The sequence below is a fragment of the Vulpes lagopus genome, chromosome 7 (assembly GCF_018345385.1).
Source record: "Vulpes lagopus strain Blue_001 chromosome 7, ASM1834538v1, whole genome shotgun sequence".
Lineage (NCBI taxonomy): Eukaryota > Metazoa > Chordata > Mammalia > Carnivora > Canidae > Vulpes > Vulpes lagopus.
The window spans coordinates 130,014,492-130,037,145 of NC_054830.1; the positions used below are offsets into that span (position 1 = coordinate 130,014,492).

Sequence of the window (22,654 nt, forward strand, 5' to 3'; positions counted from 1 at the left end):
GCACCAGGCAGGTCACTCCACCTATAGGCAGCCCTGACTGTAAACATCTCAGACCATAAATAGCATAGACTGAGATCCTAGGCCCACACAGGCTGGGTGATGCTGTGAGGTCCCCTCACATCCCTGAGCCTCTGTTTTCTCATCTGCAAAGCAGATGGAAGTTGCTGGGAAGAGTACCTGAGGCCACATGGTCCCAGTCGCTGGCCCAATGCAGGTGCTTCAACCTGTTTCTTTTGAATGTTCTTTGGATTGAAAAACAAAGGAACCATTTGCTGACCAAATAAATCAAGTAAATATTTACTCTGCAGGGTCAGTATTTCTCTGATTTCAAGAGGCCATGCTCCTTCCTGCCCTTGGTGAGACCTGGTGCATGTAAAGCAGGAATTCCCCAATTAGGATGATCCCTGGAGCAGGATGGAAAGGCCTTAAATGGGTAATACTGGAGCTTGGAGCAGCCTGGGTGGCTCAGTGGTTTAGCACCGCCTTCAGCCCAGGGCCTGATCCTGGAAACCAGGGATCGAGTCCCACGTCAGTCTCCCTGCATGGAGTCTGTTTCTCCCTCTACCTGTGTCTCTACCTCTCAATCTCTCTCTCTCTCTCTCTCTCTCTCATGAATAAATAAATAAAATCTTAAAAAACAAAATACTGGAGTTTGTGTTAGCTTGTTTCGAAAATAATATAACCGAGGCAGCCTCTACCTCCAGTCCTGGGCCTTTCATAGATGAATCTGGACAACTCTTCCTGGCTGAGTTTATGCACCTTGATAGTTTGGGGCATCCTCAGTGGAGGTGGCCTGAGTAGGGAGGTCTTAAGGAAGTCACGGAGACAGATGTGACATGCATGAGAAGGCTTCATTTTGTAAATGCAAGCCCAGGGAGCTCTGCTGGGCAAGGGAGGGCCAGCCACGCTCCACCCCCCACCCCACCCCGCCCCATGATCGTTACTGAAAGGGAGAGATGCATGTCGGGTCCCCAGGAAGGGAAGGAAATACACGCACTGTGGATGCCAACTCTGTACCAGGCCCTGGCACTGTGGGCTCCATTATGGTGTCTGGAACCCAGCCTCATTCTGGGACCGTAAGAGCAGTTCCCCAGCGAAGAAGCAGGGGGTTCAACCCTCGGCCACATGATGGGCACTGCTTCTGGTGGCCTCTGTTTCCTTGAGGAATCGCTGGGGGTTCTGCATGAAAGGTGCATGGTGGGCACTTTTGCTGCAAAAAGCAACCCCCTGAGGCAGAGCCGGGCACACAGGCCAGTCAGCTCCCTGGAAGGGACTGGGAAGGATGACAGGAGGGTGGGAGGGGAAACAGATGGGACATCACAGTAAAGCGTGCAGCCCCAGGGCCCCAGCCGCTCCTCCCAATAGCCCCTCCTGATGTCACTGCTGGCAGCTGCTTTGCCCCCAGAAGGGCATGGGATGGGCTTCTCTTCCTAGATACGCCTCCCTGTCTGAAGTTTTTAAAAAAGATTTTATTTATTTATTCATGAGAGACACAGAAAGAGGCAGAGACACAGGCAGAGGGAGAAGCAGGTTCCCTGCAGGGAACCCAATAGGGGACTGGATCCCAGGACCCTGGGATCACACCCTGAATAGAAGGCAGACATTCAACCACGGAATCACCCAGGTGCCCCCATCTGTAATTATAAAACAACTTTGACCCAAAACACTTAGCCTGAATTGAGTTTTGAGAGAAGACTCCAACAAATCCAGATTACGGGAGAAAACTGATGCGAAGACTTCAAACCCATGTCAGGAAAGACAAACAATATGGAGGAACTGTGGTAGATAAAGACTCTGGTAAACATGACAAACAAGGATGACACTTGATCATGGATTGGATCCCAGATGTAAAAATACAGCCCAGAAGGACATTCCTGGGGCAGCTGCAGAAAGCTGACAATGGACTGTCCATGACAAAGATGTGGTGTTAACGTTGCTCCTTCAGTGTGATTCCTGTATTCAGGTTTTGTAGAATGTCCTTGTCCTGAGGAGATGCTGCCCTACTCGGGTCGTACACGGTTCAGGAGAAGTCATGAGCACTGAGGTAAAGCGCAAGCTGTTGGATGTTAATAACGAATGGAGTTAGCTGGGGAGTACACCATCCTGTTTGAAGCTTTCTTTCTTTTTAAGATTTTATTTATTCATGAGAGACAGAGAGAGAGAGAGAGAGAGAGAGAGGCAGAGACACAGACAGAGGCTCCATGCAGGGAGCCCGATGCGGGACTTGATCCCGTGTCTCCAGGATCAGGCCCTGGGCTGAAGGTGGCGCTAAACCCCTGAGCCACCTGGGATGCCCTGTTTGAAGCTTTCTGAGTAAAAAGCCTGGGGACATCTCCAGGTCCCTGGACATAATGGCAGCCTCCTAAATGCAGATTGACAAGGAGAGCAAATAAAACCACTCATACTCAGGCCTAGAGCAAGACCCAGAGACAGTCTGCTGTCCCCTTGCTGCTGGTGTGAGACACCCAACCTGTGAGACACTCAACATGCAGAGCCTGCTCTGGAGCCCTGCTAGCATGGCTGGAGGGGCAGTGACCCGGTGGGAGCGAGGAGCAGGCAACCAAGGCCAAGAATTTATATAAAATAACACCAGAAGGAGACAGGCCCACCAGAGGGGGTCAATTCTGAGAGCAAGCAGGTCTGAGATCAGGTGGGAAGCAGAAAATGTATGGGACCAGAGTTGGCTGTCTCAGAAAGGCCCTACTTTAGAGGCTGGGGCTCAAAGGTAGAAGCCCTTAGAGGGTCGGTGGTAAATGGACAGGAGGACATAGCACGGGGAATTCAAGGGTCTAGAGAAGCAAAAGCAAAGGGCAAATTCAGCAGACAGCTAACAAACCTGCAACCCCTTAAGACTCCAAGTAAGGGTAGTGCAGTTCCCAAGACCAACACAAGAAGGCACTCCTGAGCTAAGAAACCTGAGATTACCCAACTCCCCAGTGCCAACCTAATCAATCTATGATTAGCAGTCCCTGCAAACACAAAAACATTTCTAAGCTAACAGAAGGTAATAGACAATATCCATACAAAAGCAATATAAGGATCTGACAGCCATTCTCCCCATGAACCACTTTATGGGTGAAAAATATAACACAGCGTCTTGACTTGAGCAACCTTGAGAAAGCATTTGTGACAAAACCCCTTTAGTATAAATTTGAAAACTGAAAACAGAAATGGACACACACACACAGAAAAGAGATAAACATGAAACTATAACTGCCCAAACCCTGGAGAGAAATAAAAAACACAACATCATCTCAGAAGTGAAGCCTAAACTAGACGCTCTCTTTAGGGAGAATAGATTTGACTGCAATTTTAGTAAAGCTCATTGAGGAAACATATGAAAACAATCATAAAACCAAAATGAAATAAAGTTAGTAGTGAAGAGGGTTATATAGAAAGTGATGGATACAAAAGATGGGCAAAAAAGATCTAGTGTATTGGTGTAGCATTGGAAGAAAAACAACATAACATTATAATTATTTTCCAAGAAAACTTTCTGGAAATAAAGGAAGACTTGAATGTGCGTATTCAACTGCTCCCCCAAATGTACCTGACAAAACTGATACTGAATGGGCAACTTAGTGAAATATCTTTGGAGCTCCAGGAAAAATGATCAAGTCACCCATAAAAGGAAGAAAAGTATGTTTATATCAGACTTCTTGACAACATGTAAGCAATACAACTCAGAGCAACATCATAACAAATTCAAGTAAAGCAAGTGTGAGCTGGGATTTTATAACCAGCCAAACTATCCTTTGGCTATCAACGGTACAAAACACCACTTCAACAAGAGAGAAATCAGGGAATATGGTACTGATGAGTCCTTCTGGAAGAACCCATCAGAAGCTATGCTATAGCAAAGCAAGGAATGACTGGGGACACTGTAGCAAAAATAAATATCAGCAAACAGAATCCAACACCCCTATGTTGGACAGACTCTAAAGTGCCCACTATCCCTATCTCCTGGCATTAATGCTCTTCCTTGAGTGTGGATTGAACCTTTCCTCTAACCAACATAATATGGCGAAGGTAACAGGATGTCAATTCTGTGATTCTGCTATGTAAGACCCTGTCTTGCTAGAAGATTTACTCTAGATACTCTCTTGGCCAGCCTAAAGGAGCAAGAGGCTGTGTTGAGGAAGCTGACAGGACAAGGAACTACAGGTAGCCCCTAGTAACTGTGGGTGGCTTCCAGAAGCTGAGGACAGATTCCAGCCAACCACCAGCAAAACACTTAAGCTCTCAGGCAACTGGAAAGAAGTGAGTGCTGCTGGCAACAACATGAAGAGAAAAGTGGACCCATTTCTAGTTGAGCCTTTGGATGAGGACCCAGTCCTGGCCAACACCAGCAGGAATCCAGAAAAGCTATGCCTGGACTTTGGATCCACAGAAACTATGAGATAGTTGATGTGTGTTGTTTTAAGCTACTAAGTTTATGCTAACATATTACACAGCAATAGATGGCTCACATAACCATATTAACACATATATCATGCCCAAGTGGCTTCCACTTCAGGAAGGCAAGGATGGCTTAATATTCATATTTAATAAATTTTGCATCTTATTGTTTGCCTTATCCTCTCATCCAGAACTTGAAATTAGGAAATCCATTAATATGATTCATCTTATTGTGCTGGCTTCAGCAGCACACATACTGAAGTTGGAATGATACAGAGAAGATTAGCATGGCCCCTGCACAAGGATGACATGCAAATTGGTGAAGCATTCCATATTTTAAAAATATATATGATTCATTTATTCATAGTGCTAGGAGAAATATCACATAATTATCTCTGTCTATGTCTTCAATGAAAATCAATATTCATTCCTGGTTTTAAGAAACCAGCCCTCCCCCAAAGAGGAATTAAGGTATATTCCCACCTACATACACAAATATCTCCCTATCCCCTCTCCTAATCAGCATCTCTCCCAACAGAGACTAGAGGTCTTTTTACTAAGCTCAGGAGCAAGGGGAGGAGGCTCATTTATATTCAATTTTTAGTACTGAATTGAAGGTATTTAGCCAAATTCATTAGAGAAAGCAAGTAGATGCATAAAAATCAGTAAAGAAGTCAAACTATTTCAATTTTCAGATGACAGAATACCCAAACCCTCTAAAAGAACCCATGAAACTAACAACAAAATAAATTCAGTGCAGTAGACACAAAAACAACAGGCACACAAAAAATGATCTGTCCAAGACATGACGGAAGAAAAAAATTCCTAAGGCAGCAAACAGAGCCAAGTACTCATGAATAAACTTAACAAAAACACGTGAGGAAAACTTCAAAATGCTCCCAAGAGTGGTCTTGAGCAAATAAAAGACGAAGTATTCTAGAACACCTAAAAAGACATTCCTTGGTTTTGGATAAGATGGCTCAACTTGATAACAAGGTCAATTACCCTGAAGTGCATCTGCGAATGTGGTATGATCCCAACAAAAGATAGCCATACACAGGAAGAGCTAGGATCCCTCGACACAAAAGCAGAGGGAGGATGACAGGCCCTACCAGATACTGAAACACAGTAATGGGAGTTGAGCTCAATCTCTACCTCTTATTGCAATAATTGTAGATAAAGCCTTCCTTGTGTTTGCACACATATGCATACATGCACGCACGTGCATGCACACACAATGACAGTTTTGCAATTTCCTCCATGGGGAACCAGCACATGAAGAGATGGACCTAGTAAGACAGACATGGAAGCCTGGAATAGGTCCATTGCATTCAGGTGTTTATTATACGATACAGGTGCATTTCAGATCACCGGGGAAAAGATGGTGTCTTCACTGTACCATGTTGGGATAAAGAGACATTTGGAAAGATTCAATTGGGCCCATAAACAAGCATTGGAAAACATGGGTAGATTCCATACAACCAGTATAAGAACAGCCTTTCTAACTGGGATTCAAAATCTAGATGCAATAAAAGAATGATTAAATCAAATATATTAAAAATAGAAAGCTTTTAATGGCAAAACCCATTATAAACAAAATTTAAAAAGACCTGGGGGAAACATTGGCAATAATAATAAAGATAAAACACTAATCTCCCTAATATGTATTTAAACAAACTTTTAAATCTAAGGGGGGAAAAAGGCCAACAATCCAACAGGAAGTGGGCAAAATAGATGGACAGGCAGTTCATGGAAAAAGATAGTCGAAGGGCTTGAAAACATACACACAGATGTCTAGTTGCACTCACAATAGACATGTAAATTAAAATGCACTAAAATGCTCTTTCCCAGCTCTGAGAGTAGCCAGGTTGCAGGGGAAACAGACACTGCCATACATTGCCAGGGGAGAAGGGGAATTTGGAGTAGCTAACATAGAAATACATATTTACTCCTACTTCTGGAATTAAAGATACACCTTCACAAATGCAAACAACGTATGTGCGAGGCTATCCTTTCCCTTGTGGTTTGGAGTAATGAAAGCCTGGAAAACACAAATGTCCATCCGTAGAGCACAAGCTGAGTTAAGTGCGATACAGCCACTCGATGGAATACTAGGTGGCTGTATAAAACAATGAGGAAAGTCTATGAACCGGTAAGCAGATATTTTTAATTGAAAAAAGTGAGATGCAAAGGAGATGGGTAACGCACAAATAAATGGCTTGCTTTGCAAGAGACACCCAGGAACAGAAAACCAGAAATGATTTCAAATGGTTACACCCAGTGTGAAGACAAGAAGAATCAGCGACAGGATTGAGACTTCTCGGTATAGCTTTCTTTAAGTTTTGACATTGAACCATGTAAATGTTTTATATACTCAAAAAATCAAAGAAAATTATATCATAAAGACTAAAAGGGAAAAAAAACCCAAATTTCATGCAAACAGAAATAGATGAAGCTATCTGTATACTCGAGCTGGTAATACACACTCACACAGAGCTCCCTGCACACCCACAGACATCCTGAATTTGACCTGGTAGGTTTCGGTAGGCAGTGGTTTGGATGTAGTGACTCTAAAACTCTTTGGGATGTATTCTAAGACTATGCAGATGATTACATATATTGATGTTTGGGGAGAACCTGGTTCTTAGTGTGGGAGGAAGATGAAAACATTAATTTTTAGTTAAAAAACAGATTTCTCCCCTCAGTGCATTGAGAAGACCTAGAGACAATGGCATCAAGGCAAGCACTGCTAATGTCGAGATACTAGTTTCGGACACCCACCCCCCACTAAAAGGTGTGGAGGATTCGTGGAGAAGAGGCTGACTCTATATGTCTGGGTCAAAATACAAGTGAGAACAGGGACACTGCTCAAAGACTTATAGGACATGTCCAAAGGGACATGTCCAGAGAGCAGCCTGAACACCTGGCCTAAACATCTAGCAGCATCCCTGTGAACTTGGGATGGGTGTCCCTCCTGCATCGGACACAGGGAGGTGCAAGACCACCAGGGATCCACTAGGGACATGTAGGGACTGGGGTAGTGTGCAAGCCCAAACCAGGATCCCTCGTCCACCACTTGCAGAATGCTCCAGCCTCCTCATGTCTCCTGGCCCTGTAAGGAGCCACGGGGACATCCCCACGAGGATGGAGGTGACTCTACATTGGGTGGGTTGGCTCCTCCTAGAAGATCCGTGGCAGACTCCAGCAGCCTCCTTCCTGCTCCCCTTCCTGCCCTCTGAATTCTCTCTGCCCGCCTCTGGGGAATTCTTTCCCCAAACTCTAAACCTTCTGGGGACTGTGCACTGCACCCAGAGGAAAATCCAAACTTCACTGCACCCCTCAGTGGCTCTGTGTCAGCTCCTTCACCCACCACCTGTGTCTGCCTCAGGGGCCCCGCATCTGCTGTTCCCTCAGACCTTGTTGGTGGGCTCTGCCCTTGAAACTGCATCCCAGCCAGGGTTCCTGGTCGGAGGCTCTCCCTGACCCTCGCTCGCCAGGCTAAGGCTAGGCCCACACCCCAATCTGTCTCTGCTCCGATAACCCTGTTTGATTTTCTTCCTAGCAGGTGCCCTCCGCCAGGACCTCGGTGTTTTCTCTGCTGCTCAGCTTCTCTAAGCACTTGCTGGGGCTGGGAGCAGACAGCTCCCAGTGGGGGCTCAGTGCATGCTCTGGCCGAGTGAGCGGGCAACCTCAAGCCTCCCCTGGCACAACGTTGGAGTATGGCTTGTGGAGCCAGTGCTCCCAGGGCTGGAAACCCAGCTTTGTTACTTCCTAGTCCTGTGACCTTGAATAAGTCTTGTCACCTCTCAAGGCCTCAGTCACTTGCACCGTAAGACGGAGAGACATCTCCTGCCCACAGGCGAATCTTTGCAGGCACTTCTGTGGTTACTGAAGCTCAGCAGGACATCTGCGTCAGGAGCCCAGGAGGCAGGAGGGAAGGGGCGGGGGGGGGGGGGGGGGCGTCCACCGCCCCAAGCTGCCCTGTCTGCCCCTTCCACATGCCCCCCAGGCCATGGGGCAGGCTTGGGAGGACCTCCACTACCTCCCCTCGGGCCTGCCTTGCTCTCCCTGAACACAGAGAGGACTGACTCAGGGTCCCCTGACCCTGTCCACTGCCACTGCGAGAGGCACACGCTCCGAACCCCAAACTGTCCCACCGTCCCCCGCGGGCTCTCTGAGGGCGGTGGCGTTCGTTCTTTCCTTCATCTCGCCCCAGTTTCCGAGACAACATCCTCCTCCCGCCCCCTTCATCACAAGCACCCGGCAGGCCAGCTGTGCCCATTTCATAGAGCGGGAAACTGAGGTGCGGTGCGAGGTGGTGGCCTCGGGTCCAAGCTGGCTCTTCTTCGGGAGGCTGCAGAAGCTCCCGCTCACCCGAGCGCGGTGGCGGGGGGCGCGCAGGGGAGCCCGGCGCCCGCTCCACGGCCGGGGGCGCCCTCCGCAGGGGCCTCCCCGCCCCCGCCCGGGCGCACGCCCCCGCCCGCCCCCGCCGCGTCTCCCCCGCCCGCGGACCGACCGGCCGGACACGCGCCCCGCCCCCCGCGCGCGCACCTGTGCCCGGGTCAGGCCTGCGCGTCCGCGCCCCCGCCCCGCCCCCGCCCCGCCCCCGCCCGCAGCGCCCGAGTTCTGCCCGGCCGCGCCCCCACTCACCGGCTCCCTGCGCGCCCGGCCCCGGGCCCGGCCCATGGGAAGCGCCCGCCGCGCCCACCGCGAGCTGCGGCTCCTGGGCCCGGGGCGCTGCCCGCCGCCCGCCGCCCGCAGCCGAAGTCCCCGCTCCTGCCCGCGCTGCGCCGGCAGCCGGCCCCGAAGCCGCGCGGCGCGGCGCCCCCTCGCGGCCGCCCGGGGGGAGCGCGGGGCGCGGGGCGGGGCTGCGGGCGCCCTTCCCGCCGGCTCCTGGGCCTCTGCGCGCGGCCGCCTGCCCCGCGCCTCTCCCCTGCTCCCGACCTCAAGGTCAAGGCGGAGCGGGGCCGTGCGCCTCGCTGCCCTCCCGCCGCAGAGGCGGGACCCTCCGCGAGCATCGGCGGCGTCCCCCTGGCGGGGCTCCGGCTGGACTCTGGCCCCGAGCCACCCCCACCGGCTCCCGCCCTGCGAGCCTCGGCCCCCCGAGACCTCGGTTCACCCCTTTCCTGGGCCCTGGCCGCTGCTCTGGCCTTTCCTCCTTCTGCGATGGCCACTCGGTTGTGCTCTGTCTGCGTCCCTGAGTCCTGTGGGCGCAGGGTGAGTCTCAAGGGGGCAGGGAGACGGCCTCCGCCCCTCCCCCACCTCACTGCTCTCCGTGGGGAGGGAAGGCAGGCCCAGGAATCAGCCCACACGGAGGGGGTCCCCACCCTGAGGTCTGGGTGCTATTGCACTTCTAGAATGGTGGAGGGAGCCTCAACAGGATCGGGTGACCTTCCTCAACTGGCGCCACCTGGACTTTAAAATTTTCCTGGTTTATCCCAACATAGAGATCAGGACGCCAGTCCTCTGTTTCAGTCAGAACCTGTCCAATGAAATGTGGCAGGAAACCCAACCCAAACACCTTCAACAAAAATAATTTATGGGCTCATGAAGCATGTAAAAAATATAAAAGCCAAGGAATAGCTGGATCCAGGTGCTGAAACAATATAAATGGGAATCCACCTCCCCCATCTCTCAGACTCGCTGTGGCACAGTGGCCCCCGCAGCTTTGGGTTGACACCCTCAGAAAGAGTGCACACCTGTGTGATAGTTTGGCAAGAGCCCAGGGCTGCCGCTCACAGGCTTGGAGGAGCGTGGCTCAGGCCCACAGACCTGGACACTGAGGATTACAGGCCCGCGTGTTGCCTCCCTGGAGCTGGGATGAAGTTTGCTCTGTGTTAACCCTGAGGATGGATGGAGCAGGGCTCTGCTCCAAGCATGTCCTGAGAGCTGTTTCCACTGGATGAGTGACAACAGCAGAGTCCAGCCCGTGGTTTGCATGGTTGGGGAAATAGGCCTGGAGTCAGCAGGTGTCTGCCTGGGGCACACACGTGTATCAGGGCCGGTGTGGGTTGGTTGGATGGGGCAGGGAGGCAACAGGACCTTGGGACACTGCCAGGCCAGAGGCTGGTGCCAGCGACGGTGATATCCAAGACTGACATCAGGGGTTGGGCTGGGGTGAAGAGGCAAGCAGGGGACAACGGCACGTGCTAGGGCCAATCCTCAGGCTGGTATGCTTTCCCCAATTCCCTCCCATCCCATGGCCCTCAGGTTAGGCCCAGGGTGTTACCAGAGGCATGCTGGGTTCTAGTGAGAAGGTTGCAGGAGAGCACTGGTAAGAGCCGGCCTGCTCATCTGTGACATGAGGCGTCAGAGCAGCCATGTGGGACCTCCCAACCCAGTGCAGCTCAGAGAAGCAGGGCAGTCTCTCCACACGCTGCTGCCTCTCTTGGAGCAAAAGCTCCGGGGTCGCTGACACATGATTGCCACACTGAGTGAAGAGTGGGTGCTGGGGGTTGGGGCAGTGCTGGGGGGAGCAGCTGAAACCCCAGAGCAAACTTGCCTGTGGCCACAGTTCATGTCCCAGTGGGGCAGTGGGTGGGGCTGTGCCCTGTGGTGGGAAGAAATGGTCCCGTGAGGTCTGCTGTGTCTCTTCCTGCTGCACAGGAGGTCAGGTGGGTGCCAAGGGAGCAGCACAGCCCCGCAGCCCCTTGAGCCGAGTCCTGATCTGGCCTTGGACAGGGCCACTCCAGGGGAGCTCTGGCTGCTGGTGCTGTGTCTGGGCCCTGCAAGAGGTCAGGCCCAGTGTCCATGCCTAAAGAGGAGGAGAGGGTGCTAGACAGAGCAGGAGCCCAGGTGGCAGGCAGCAAGGCCAGGCCGGGGCATCCTGGGGTATGAGAAGCTGGGACTCTGTTCTCCGGATATGGCCCAGGGGAGGTGAACTGTCCCCAGGTGTACGGTCTTGGCACCCATGAACCCTTTCCTCACACCCCTCGCCCCTCTCCTGGTGGCCCTGGGCTCAGATGGTATGTCTCCTACCCTGAGACTCTGAGGCCACCTGAGCTTGCTCCACTGGCCCAGCACTGGGCTGGCAGGGCTGGGGTCCTCATCACCAGAGGGTGGAGGAGAGGGAGAGGGTGGTGGGCAGAGGAAGGGGCAGCGCTGGGGGTTATTGCCAGAGGAGAAGCGTCCGGGTGATGAAGGATGAGAAGGATGCCTGAGGAGTGACAGAAATGGCTGGGGCCTGGCCAGAGTGGCTAGAGTGGACAAGGATCTGCTGAGACTGGGGTCAGGGAGGATACGAGGAGGCCGCCTGGAGTCTCCTGGGCTGGGGTGCCGGGCCCTTCGTGGGCCGTCAGAGCTGGAGGGAGAGGACGCTGGGGTTCTCTGCACCTGGAGCCTGCGAGAGATGGCAGCATGTTTGTCCCAACTCTTGGCCCAGCAAGAGCAGGTGACTCAGAAAGGAACCTGACCTGAGCAGGGCAGCCGAATGGTGTCACCAATAACATTTGTGAGTGGTGCAGACAGAACTTTGGGCTCCAGCCAACATTGTATTAGTGCAACTCTGAACTGATCTGTCCTTGGGTCTGGGGCAAATCCTCCACGCTTATAGCAAGGGCAAGGCTCCAGGGGAGAGCCAGCCACTGGCGGGGGTCACTGTGAGTGAATGGGACCCCCCCTTCCATTCATGGGTTGAAATCCTCAGCCCCAAGGTGATGGTATTAAGATGTGGGCCTTAGGGAGGTGGCGGTCCGGGTCCAGTGAGTGAGCCCTCATGAACGGGGTTAATGCCTTTCTATAAAAGATACCCCAGAGAGCTCCCTTGCCCCTTCTGTGAGGACACAGGGAGACAGTGTCCATCTGTGCACCCGGACATGGCCCCCCACCAGAACTCAATGATGCTGGCTCTCTGACCCTAGACCTCCAGCCTCTAGGACCGTGAAAAGTAAGTCTCTGTGGTTTATGAGCCGCCCGGTCTGTGGCCCTTTGCTATAGTGGCCTGATGGGCCCCAGCCACCTTTGATTCTTGTTTATGGGCCACGGTCCTGACTACCCACCGATGCCCCCTGAGTGAGGGTCAGAGAGAGGGAGGGTGTGCACTTATGCGTGTGTGTTCTGGTGTGTGTTCTGTCTATGTGCATGGTGCATGCATATGGCACAGGCATGTGGTATGTGAGTGTGTGTGTTCTGTGTGGTGTGCATGTGTGTGTGGGGGGATGAATGTGACTGTGTTCCCCATCGCTCCCCCCCCTCCCCCCGCCTGGCACAAGGTTCCAAGCGGGGCTGGTCTGAGGACAGAGGCAGGCATTAAAGGTGGGGTCCCCTGGCAGCAAAGCCTGAGGTCTGTGCAGGTGGTTTGTGTGGGTGAGGACCCCGGGAATCCAGGGAGAACAGAGAGACAGAAGTAGAGAAGGGGGAATAGCCCGCAAAGGGTGCACTACTGGGATGGGTACACTTGTGGCCAGCATGGGCTCAGATCTTGGGGAGCTGTGTGGGGAGTGTCCCAGCCTCTTTTGCTAAGAGAGCTTAGTTATGTCCCCTGTACTTCCAGATGGCTCCTGCAGGAAGGCTGAGCAGACTTTGTATATCAAGCAGAATCCGAGGTGGAAACACAGAGCGGGAGGTGGGCCGCTCCTGACACGTGCACGGAGCCATCCACCCAGGCTCTGAGCTAGGTGGGACTCAGCATGGGGTGCAAAGCTTGCCAGCAACAGTGCCCCCACCTAGGAACATTCAGATTCCCTCAGGTTCCACGTTAGGTCCACATGGTCACTCCCCTCCTCCGCCACTCCCTGGAGCCTCCTCACCCACAGGCAGCAGCACCACTAGCCTAGGTGGCCACTGGGGACACCTGCTGCCCTGGAGGTATAGATCAAAGGAGATATAGATCAGAGGAGCCCCCACTGGGTCCCAGGGGCAGCATCCAGCACAGCCTCAGTCTGTGGGCCCGGGAAGCACCTCCCTAGCAACCTCAGCCTCCAAGCTCAGGGAGGCAAAGTTGCAATGTGATGTGACTGCTGGGTTCTAAGGGGACTGATGGCATGAACCTCCTGCCCCCTCTGAGTGCTCCTAGCTCCTGCCACACTGGAGACCTCACTTTTCCAGGCTGTCCGGTACCACCATGCAGAGGCATCACCCAGAACTTTTGGAGAGGCAGCACCCCAAGACCCCCATCGAGACTCAGGTTTGGGCGTCTGAGTGGTCCCTCAGTCCCCAGGTAACGCAGATGCTGGCAGGAGATGGGGCACATTCTGGAAAAACACTGACTGTAGGGGATGCAACGTGACCACCCCCATTTGTGGTGGGCAGATAGCGGCCCCCAGGGGCTGTCCACATCCTGATCCCTGGAACCTGTGAGTAGGTGACCTGACACAGCAAAGGGCACTTTGCAGGTGTAGTTCAGTTAGGACTCTGAGATGGGCACATGCTCCTGGGTTATCTGGGTGAGCCAAGGAACGTGGCCAGCCTCTGGAAGTGGGAAAAGGCAAGGAACAAATCCCCCCTCACCCCACCCCAAGCCTCCAAGAGGACCTGGTCCTGCACACAGCTTGCTTCAGCCTACTGAGCCCCGTGTGGGACTTCTGACCTACAGAACTGCACGATAACATGCTTGTGTTGTTTTGAGCCATTAAGTTTGTGCTAACTTGAGACAGCAGCCAGTAGGAAACTAAGACACCATTCCACAGAAGAGGCTCAGAGTGGGCAGGCAGTTTGTGCAGGTGGCCCAACAGAGCCAGCACCCAAGTCCTCCCTGCCTTCCTCTGGCTGCCCCGTGTGAGGTGGGGGAGGCAGAATGGCTGGGGTAGGGAACTGTCCTCCGCAGGGCCCATGCATGGCTGAGCAGAGAGGATGTATGCTCGGCCTGGTCCTGGGAGCTCGTTTATGACACAGATGCTAGAGACCCTGCCAAGAGCTGAGACTCAGAGGGTCTGGGTGGGCACAGGAATCTGCATCCTGCAGCAGTGGCACCATCACTGCAGCATCAACATGATACCAGCCTTCGGTTCTTTATGATTGACCAGCAGAGAGAACACAAAATGCGCCTTTGGGACATCCATCGGTCCTAAACATGATGCTGGTGACCCCAATAATATACAGGTAAAGGTGTAGCGGTGGCAGTGGGTGGGGACTCAAGTTTGAAAAACAGCCATGTGGTCCACTGGGACCCACAGAGGTTGCCATGGAGTCCGTGGCACGGTGGTCACGGCTGTGTCCTGGAGGCTCATTCCAGGGCTGGGTGAAGGGCAGGCAGTAGCTGGACAAGAGTGGATGCCGGGAGACGCTCTGGCACTACAGCCGAGGTCCCTACGCATAAGGACGGGGTTGCAGCCAGGTGGTGGTAGAGATGGGGAGAAGGCGGCAGAGCTGACTTATCTTTTGGTGATGAAGGTGAGGGGTTAGATCCTCCTTCACCCAGGTGACTTCTCCTTGTCTTCAGTTGTCAACTCTCCTGCATTAAGTGTCTGATTGCAGCCACAGAGCAGAGTGTCCAGGGGTAGGGTCTGTGTCTGGTTTATGGTCCAGGTATTTATGAGCTGCTCGGTAAGCATTTGTGGAACTGAATAAAGGAATGGCCTGTGATTGGGTGAGGAGAAAAGGGGATGGGGGGCGGGGGGTGGTGGTGGACCTGGGAAGGGGAGCTGGGGAAGCACTGCAGCCCGGGTGAGGATTCTGCATGTGGTCCTGTGGAAGGATGCATCTTCGTTTGCACGGAGGCAGCAGGATTTCCCTGGGGACCAGGGCTCTCTACCTCCAGCGGAGCGGCTGGCTGGGGCATCGGCAGGGTAACAGGACACAGGCACTGCACCTCAGCAGTGCTAGGCCTGGTCTCTGTCCTCTCACCGGGTGCAGCCACTGCCTACTTCTCCTGGTCGGTTGGGTGCCAGGCGGTCCCTTACTGGTGGTGTATCATGCGTTTCTGGTGGCCAGCTCACATGTGGGCACACACACACACACACACACACACACACACACACACACACACACATGCGCTCCAGTCTCCATCAGGAGGTGGCTTCAGGCTGTGGCTTTGGGATGTTTGACATTTCTGCTTCCCCCTGCTCTTCCCTGAATAAGCCCTGCCACTCCCCAAAGGAAGCTCTTTTCAGAGTTTTCTGAGCCCCTTTTTTAAACAAAAATAGGTTATTTATTGAAACAGTTGTGTTGAGTTACCCTTCCATTCTGGAAGCCAGACAATGTTGGATTCAGTCAGCATCTGTGGAAAGGGCATATGATCTTTTTTCCGTTTTTTTTTAAAGATTTTATTTATTTATTCATGAGAGACACAGAGAGAGAGAGAGAGAGGCAGAGACCCAGGCAGAGGGAGAAGCAGGCTCCATGCAGGGAGCCTGACATGGGACTCGATCTCAGGTCTCCAGGACCACACCCTGGGCTGAAGGCGGCGCTAAGCCACTGAGCCAACCGGGCTGCCCTTTTTCCAGTTTTGGAATCAAGAGGATACCAACCTCCTAAAGGTAGTTGGGTGGTTTGGAAATCTTGGATTAGGTAAGGTTTTTCTGTTGTGTGGAAGTTTAGTAAAAACTGGCTTGGAAGAGTGATTTGTCCTGGAGAAATTTCAAGGGGCAGGGGTGGCCTTTGGTTGCCACTTCCCCTTCTCTGATGGTCACTGGTCTGTTGGACTTTTCTGGAGACTGTCCAGAACTTGCAGTAGCTATGAGCATGGGACTGGCACCTACCTGACTAGTCCAGACCCTGTCTGCACACAAGCTGGCTGTGGGAGCTCATGTGGTCTGCCTGCCTCTGGTCCCCCAACTTCACGATGGAGAAAATAATGCTGAGCTCACAGGAACTATTGAGTGGATAAATTCACCTGTACCGTATACTCAGTCATCACTCTTGAGACAACTGCAGTCTTTTTAGTGCTATTGAAAATGATCTTTTTGCAGATTATGATATGCATTGGAACATTGCAAATATCACATCTATGATTATCTCCCTTCGCTGTTACTTGTATATTCTTTTTTTCTTTGACTGGTATTGCCAGAGATTTGTCTACCTTAGTAGTGTTTTGATTTTGGTGATTTTCTCCTCTCATTTTTATTTTTTAGTTTCTTATCCTTGTCCTGTTTCTATTACTCTTACTTTTTTGTTTCTTTGGGCTTTGCTCTGTTGCTCTTCTGCCAATCCCTCCAGTTGGATACTGAACTCAATTGTAACAGTTTGTCTTGTTTTTTTGTTTTTTTAAGATTTTATTTATTTATTCATGAGAGACACAGAGAGAGAGGCAGAGACACAGGCAGAGGGAGAAGCAGGCTCCCTACAGGGAGCCTGACGTGGGACTCCATCCCAGGACCCCAGGGTCACGCCCTGTGCCGGAGGCAGACACTCAGCCGCTGAGCTACCCAGGCATCCCTAGTTTGTAATGTATTTAGGTCTTAGCTGAGGGCTACCAGATATGGTATGTTGTGTTTTTGAGAGGCCATGCTCTTTTAGGAATATCTCAATTTTTTTTTCATGATTTCAGCTCTTTCACGTAGATTGCTTATAGTGCACTGCTTAGTCCCCAAATGCGGGGGATCTTTTCTAATTATTTTGAATTTTACTGCATTATCATAGAAAAGCAGTTGTGGGGCACCTGGAAGGTTCAGTGAGTGAAGCATTTGCCTTCAGCTCAGGTCATGATCCTGGGGTCCCAGTATCGAGCCCCACATTGGGCTCCCTGATCAGTGGGGAGTCTGCTTATCCCTCTGCTCTTCTCCTGCTATGCCCTCTCTCAAATAAATAAAATCTTTTATAAAAGAAAATCAGTTGTATATTGCTTGACTTTGGGATTTACTGAGATGCCCTCTGTGGCCTGACACATAGTCTGCTTTCGTTTAAGTTCTATGTGTGATGAAAGGGAATTTGCCTATTGGGTATAACACTGTGTATGAGCCCAAGTTAAATAACTGGCATTCCAATCTTCTAGATCTTTGCTCATTTTTCACCTGCTTGACCCGTTAGTTTCTGAGAGGAATGGATTCCAACTATACTTTTTTTTCTCTCTGTGGTACCATCAGTCATTTTACACACACACACACACACACACACACACATACACACACACACAGATCCTTCAGCAAATTTTCTCAAGTCATGTGGACACATTTACCCACAAGAACGCTGCTTATTATAAACCCTATGAACACATCCACTTTTGATATATAGGTGTTTATGTGCATGTGTCTCTGTGTACTTTACATTTTTGTCTGCAAAGTGCAAGCATGCACCTCAGGTAGGCATGAGATTATAGATTTTAAAAAGTCTGGTTGCCCGTATGTAAAAATCAGTAGGGGGAGATTTGTGACTATAGATATATCAGCATAAATGCATGTATTACCTACACAGGTATATATCCTGCGCAGATACAGAGAAGGCTAGAGTGCATGTGGTAAAGTGTTTGTATCCTGGGAACCTGGGTGAAGAAAGGTATACAGGGAATCCTTTGAATATTTTTGCGACTTTTTTGTCACTCTGAAACTACTTCATTATCACTATTTTTAAAATTTTCAGTAGGCTCCAAGCCCAACATGGGGATTGAACTCACCACTCTGAGATCAAGAGTTGCAAGCTCTAGCAACTGAGCCAGCCAGGTGTTCCCACTCTGAAACTACTTCAAAACAAAAAGTTAAAAGCTGAATGCAGTCAGAGGACTGGTGGGAATCAGGAATTGAGGAGCTTCCCTGGCCACAGTTATGGCAATTTAAGTCTCAAAAAGAATGGTTTGAAGGGCACCTGGGTGGCTCAGTGGTTGAGCATCTGCCTTCAGCTCAGGTTGTGATCCTGGGGTCCTGGGATCGAGTCCTACACCAGGCTTCTCACAGGGAGCCTGCTTCTCCCTCTGCCTATGTCTCTGCCTTCTCTGTGTCTCTCATGAATAAATATTTTAAAAATGGTTGGAATACTCTACGAGAAGAGAAAACAAGCCCCCCTGTGACACCACTTGAGGCAGCGATTAAACCCACATCCTACTCTGAAAACTGGTGGCTGGAGAGAAGGGACAGGTGTGGAGTCCACCCTTCAGCCAGGCTGCCCTTGGGGGCCACCAAGCAGCCCCAGCTGATGCCATGAGGCTCTCCCTGAAAGCGGAACCTGAGTAATGGTGTCAAGAGGTGGGGGAGGGCAGAATCATGGGCCTCCATCTTCCATTAGCTCTCATGAGATTCCTGCTTGTGGCAAGGATGACCACCTGGGGTTGGCAGCACATGGCACCCCCAAAGTAAGCCCACATGGATGACTTTCTGGTCAGGGGGAGAAAGATTGTGACTCTATATGGCTGTAGGATACAGGAATGGGCTGGAGACACCCAAACCCAGAGGGCAATTTTAGCATCCCCCACAGTGGGTTAAAAAGAATGAAAAGATCTTCTGATGGGAGTTCATGCAAAGGACACAATATCACCCAAATGAATTATAACTAAAGACATACATGTATCTATCAAACCTTTAGATAAAACCTGCTAATCCAGCAAATGCTGGAGATGAGGAACAGGGTCAATGCACCACTGTGGAAGCAGCCACATGGCGCTAGAGGGCGCCCACATTCTCAGGACAGTCTGCTGGGTCCCACAGGCCACTGTCCTGGGAGATTATAAGTTTTTTAGGGACACAACAAGCAGAAACGGCATGGGGGGGGGCACCTGGGTGGCTCAGTTGGTTATGCACCTGCCTTCAGCTCATGATCCTGGGATCCTGGGATCGAGCCCCACATTGGGCTCTCTGCTTAGTGGAGAACCTATTTCTCCCTCTCCCTCTACTGGTCTCCCTGCTTGTGCCTGCTCTCTTCTCTTGCTCTCTGTCAAATAAATAAAATCTTGAAAAAAAGAAAAGAAAAAAAAGGAAAAGAAGAAAGAAAGGAAAAGAACAAATGGCACCAGGAATGTGAGGGCCGGATATACCATTAAAAGACTTTGGGGACACTAGGGAAATCCCAATCCCTAGGTACTAGGCTGGATGAGAACTTGCAGGCACGGACAGTTGGAGATCAGTAAATGAAGAATGCAGGTTATAAAAAGCACGTACAGTAGGACCTCATTTGAGCAAAGACAAACAAAAAAAACCCCAAACAAAAAAAAACCCCGTCTGGATGTGCATATGTCCATAGACCACCATCTGAAAGATACAGAACAAGGTTATTAACAGCGGTCATTTCTGAATGGGGGAATAGAGCATGTTTAGTTTCTCATCTTTGATTATACTTTCTAACATATATATATGGGGAGAGAACATATATATTTCGCATTTTTTAAAACAGGGAGCTGATGAGAGGTGATGAGGTGGAGAAAGTGAATATAGAGTGCTCTTGATTTGTGTTGCAAAGGGGAGCGAGTCAAGGGGGATGTCAGGTTAGGAGCTCACTCCCTCTAACATGCGTGACTGGAGGTGGGGAATGGGGCAGGAGACTCTTCTGCACATCCGTGGAGGGACCACCTCTGATGGGATGTGAAAATAAATTCATACAGCTGAATGTTGCTGCTCAAATACTTCTTACAGATTCTTGACAGTAGTGTGATGTTTATTCCTTGAAGAGAAAACCATGGAGGCCTCCCGAAACGGTGTGCGTGCTCAAGGCGCTAAGCCTCTGCACTCATCCGAGGCCGGGGCCAGGCTCTGCCTGACACATGCTTCTGTCGTGGATGGGCCACGTGAGAGCGTCTCAGTGTCGGGGCTGGACACGGAGACAGGGTAAGGCCACCATGTGTTTCTACCCTGGCCCCTACCCACTGACCTGCTGATACTAGGACATCTGGCCATGGGCTGTCAGGAACATAGATATAGAAGAGGAAGCTGGCACTCTGCACCTGCTCTGCCCAAGAGAAAACAAAAGCATGAACTCTGAGCACCAGTGCACTGTGACAGATGCCTTTCTCCTCCTGAGATGTGACCAGGAAGTAGCTCACAGGATGCTGCCAAAGTGTCTTCATGATTTCTGTGTGGCGTCCATCAAGGTCCTGCTTCCTGACCTGGTGGCAAGATGACACGCTGCATGAGCTGGATGACGTTGCTGTTGAGCGGAGGGGCTGTCACCAAGGAGGCGACAAGGCACTGGCCACCTGGGTGCCTCTCTGTGACAGATGGGGTCAGCCTCGAGGCTCTGTTCTGCCACTCAAGCCTGTTAACACTTGGATGAATTTTCACGAGGCATATTCATATTCTTAAAAACTGACAGAGGTCACAAGCTGACGGAGAGAATGCTTGTGAAGGATGACAGAGTCAGGATTAACTGCAAGAGCACAAAATCCAGTGACCCCAATGGACTCCAGGCATCATGTGTGCCATGCTGGTCAAGCTAAGGCCCCCGAGACTGTCAGTTGCAGACTGTTACACTGCTCAGGCTCTATCTGGAACATTACATTCACCTTGGAACCCACATTTGTAGGGGCACCAAGATGGTGAGGTTCTGGGGTGGGGTGGGGTCATGTGGGAGAGGGCTGGACAAACTCTGAGTTGAAGCTAGAGAGATGAAGAGTTAGAGCTTAGCTTCTCAACAAATGGAGGGAAGCCTGTCTCCTGAGATGGATCAATTTCTTCTGTTTCACACAAGGGTGCCTGGGGCGCCGTCATGGAAGCTGTGGGAGCCAGGATTCAGTTTTGTTTAAGGAAGAACTTTCTGACAGTCAAAACTACACAAGACTCCGTGCACATGCGTGGAGGGCCTTCCTTTCATTAAAGCCATCTAAGTGGAGGATGGGCAGCCCCCTCAGTTGATTTCCTGCCCTTGAGCCAGGTGTTGACTGGACGGTCTGTCCACCCATCCTCACGCTTTAAAAATTTTTTAATTTTATTTATTTATTCATGAGAGACACAAAGAGAGGCGAGACATAGGCAGAGGGAGGAGCAGGCTCCCTGTAGGAAGCCCAACGTGGGACTCAACCCCAGGACCCCAGGATCACGTCCTGAGCCAAAGGCAGACGCTCAACTGCTGAACTACTCAGGTGCTCCACGAACTACTTCTTTAAAATGAAGAGATGGGACTTAATTTTATCCGTTTATCCATGAAGTCTGTATTATAATCCTAGAGCTCCTTTCAATCTTGCACTTAAATTCCACATGGAAGGAATAATAGAAATGATCCATTTCATGGGACTTGAACCCTTATGTTCTCTTTTTGAAACTACTGACTAGTGCTGGGGCTCAGAGTGAAGACGTCCCTGATGATGTCTGACATCCGTGTGCAAGTGTCACAGTTGGTAAGAGTGGAACAGGCATCTTGTGCAGGCTCTGCTTCCCTTCCCACACACAAAGCATCTAGAAGCTGCTTCTAGAATGGGGCTCTTCACACAGAAGCCACCAGGGGCCAAGACTCCTCGAAAAGTATGGCAGAATTTTGTGCTCATGGCATTTTCTTGGGAGGGAGTACCATTTGCCTCAGCGCCCCCCCCCCCCCCTCCAATGGGACTTATAACTAAAAGAGTTGGTTCTACACCTGCACGAACACCAGGTGTACTCAGAGGCATGCCCGTGCTCCCTCCTCACTCAGCCTCCGGTTGTGCGGGGCTGGGGCTGTGTTAGAGAACTCACTCTGAACTTCCCTCTCATCTTTAAAGCACCAGCAGAGAAAGGGCAGAAGCAAACACCCTTGCTCACAAGGACTCCAGGCCCTCAAAGCCTTGCTCTTTCAAAGTGTGAAAGGAGTGTGTGGCCACGGGCCTTGAGAACACAGCGAACAAGTTCCAAATGGCCACTCGCAACAAGATGTGATCGACCACTCTGTCAGTCTGTTACCAGTTTTCCTTACTGGAAACAAAATATTGAATAACTGCCTTATTGCCAAAGGTAACCTTACGCTTAAATTCACAATAGCCAGAGGAGCCTCAGGAACTTTTGAAAGATTACCCTCCCCGCTGCCAAAAAGCTCCTGCTCCACTCCATTTACCCTTTCAGTCCATAAATAAAAAAGTATTTTAGTACTGTCTGCACTGAAAGTCTGAAGGGTGTAGAAAAAAATGGGACCCAGATCTGTATCAAGAGAAATATTTTCCTTCTCTAGAGAACTTTAAAAATAAGACTAGGGCAGCCCAGGTGGCTCAGCGGTTTAGCGCTGCCTTCAGCCCAGGGCATAGTCCTGGAGAACCCAGGATCGAGTCCCACGTCAAGCTTCCTGCATGGAGCCTGCTTCTCCCTCTGCCTGTGTCTCTGCCTGTCTCTCTCTCTCTGTGTGTCTCTCATGAATAAATAAAATCTTTAAAAAAAATAAGCCTAACTCTGGTAAACGAACTAGGGGTGGTGGAAGGGGAGGAGGGCGGGGGGTGGGGGTGACTGGGTGATGGGCACTGAGGGGGGCTGACGGGATGAGCACTGGGTGTTATTCTATATGT

The 22,654-nt window shown here is 51.0% G+C and overlaps 1 protein-coding gene and 1 non-coding gene across 12 annotated transcripts in view; one reads left to right on the plus strand and one right to left on the minus strand.

The window, feature by feature from the left end:
• Positions 1-9,171, minus strand: part of RASGEF1C (RasGEF domain family member 1C) — an 83,258-nt gene extending 74,087 nt beyond the window's left edge. For 6 of the 11 annotated variants that reach the window (XM_041764712.1, XM_041764714.1, XM_041764713.1 and 3 more), the window contains exon 1: positions 9,049-9,145. Coding sequence is in view for 2 of the 11 variants with exons in the window: in XM_041764721.1 (XP_041620655.1) it covers positions 9,049-9,084 (36 nt within the window). In the remaining 9 variants the exon portion in view is untranslated. Of the gene's footprint in view, positions 1-9,048 lie in introns of all 11 variants that reach the window. The other 5 variants (XM_041764721.1, XM_041764710.1, XM_041764715.1 and 2 more) reach the window with 4 other exon arrangements.
• Positions 4,631-4,737, plus strand: LOC121496428. Its single transcript, XR_005989234.1, has one exon. It is a non-coding gene; the product is annotated as a U6 spliceosomal RNA (small nuclear RNA).
• Positions 9,172-22,654: the final 13,483 nt, after the last annotated feature.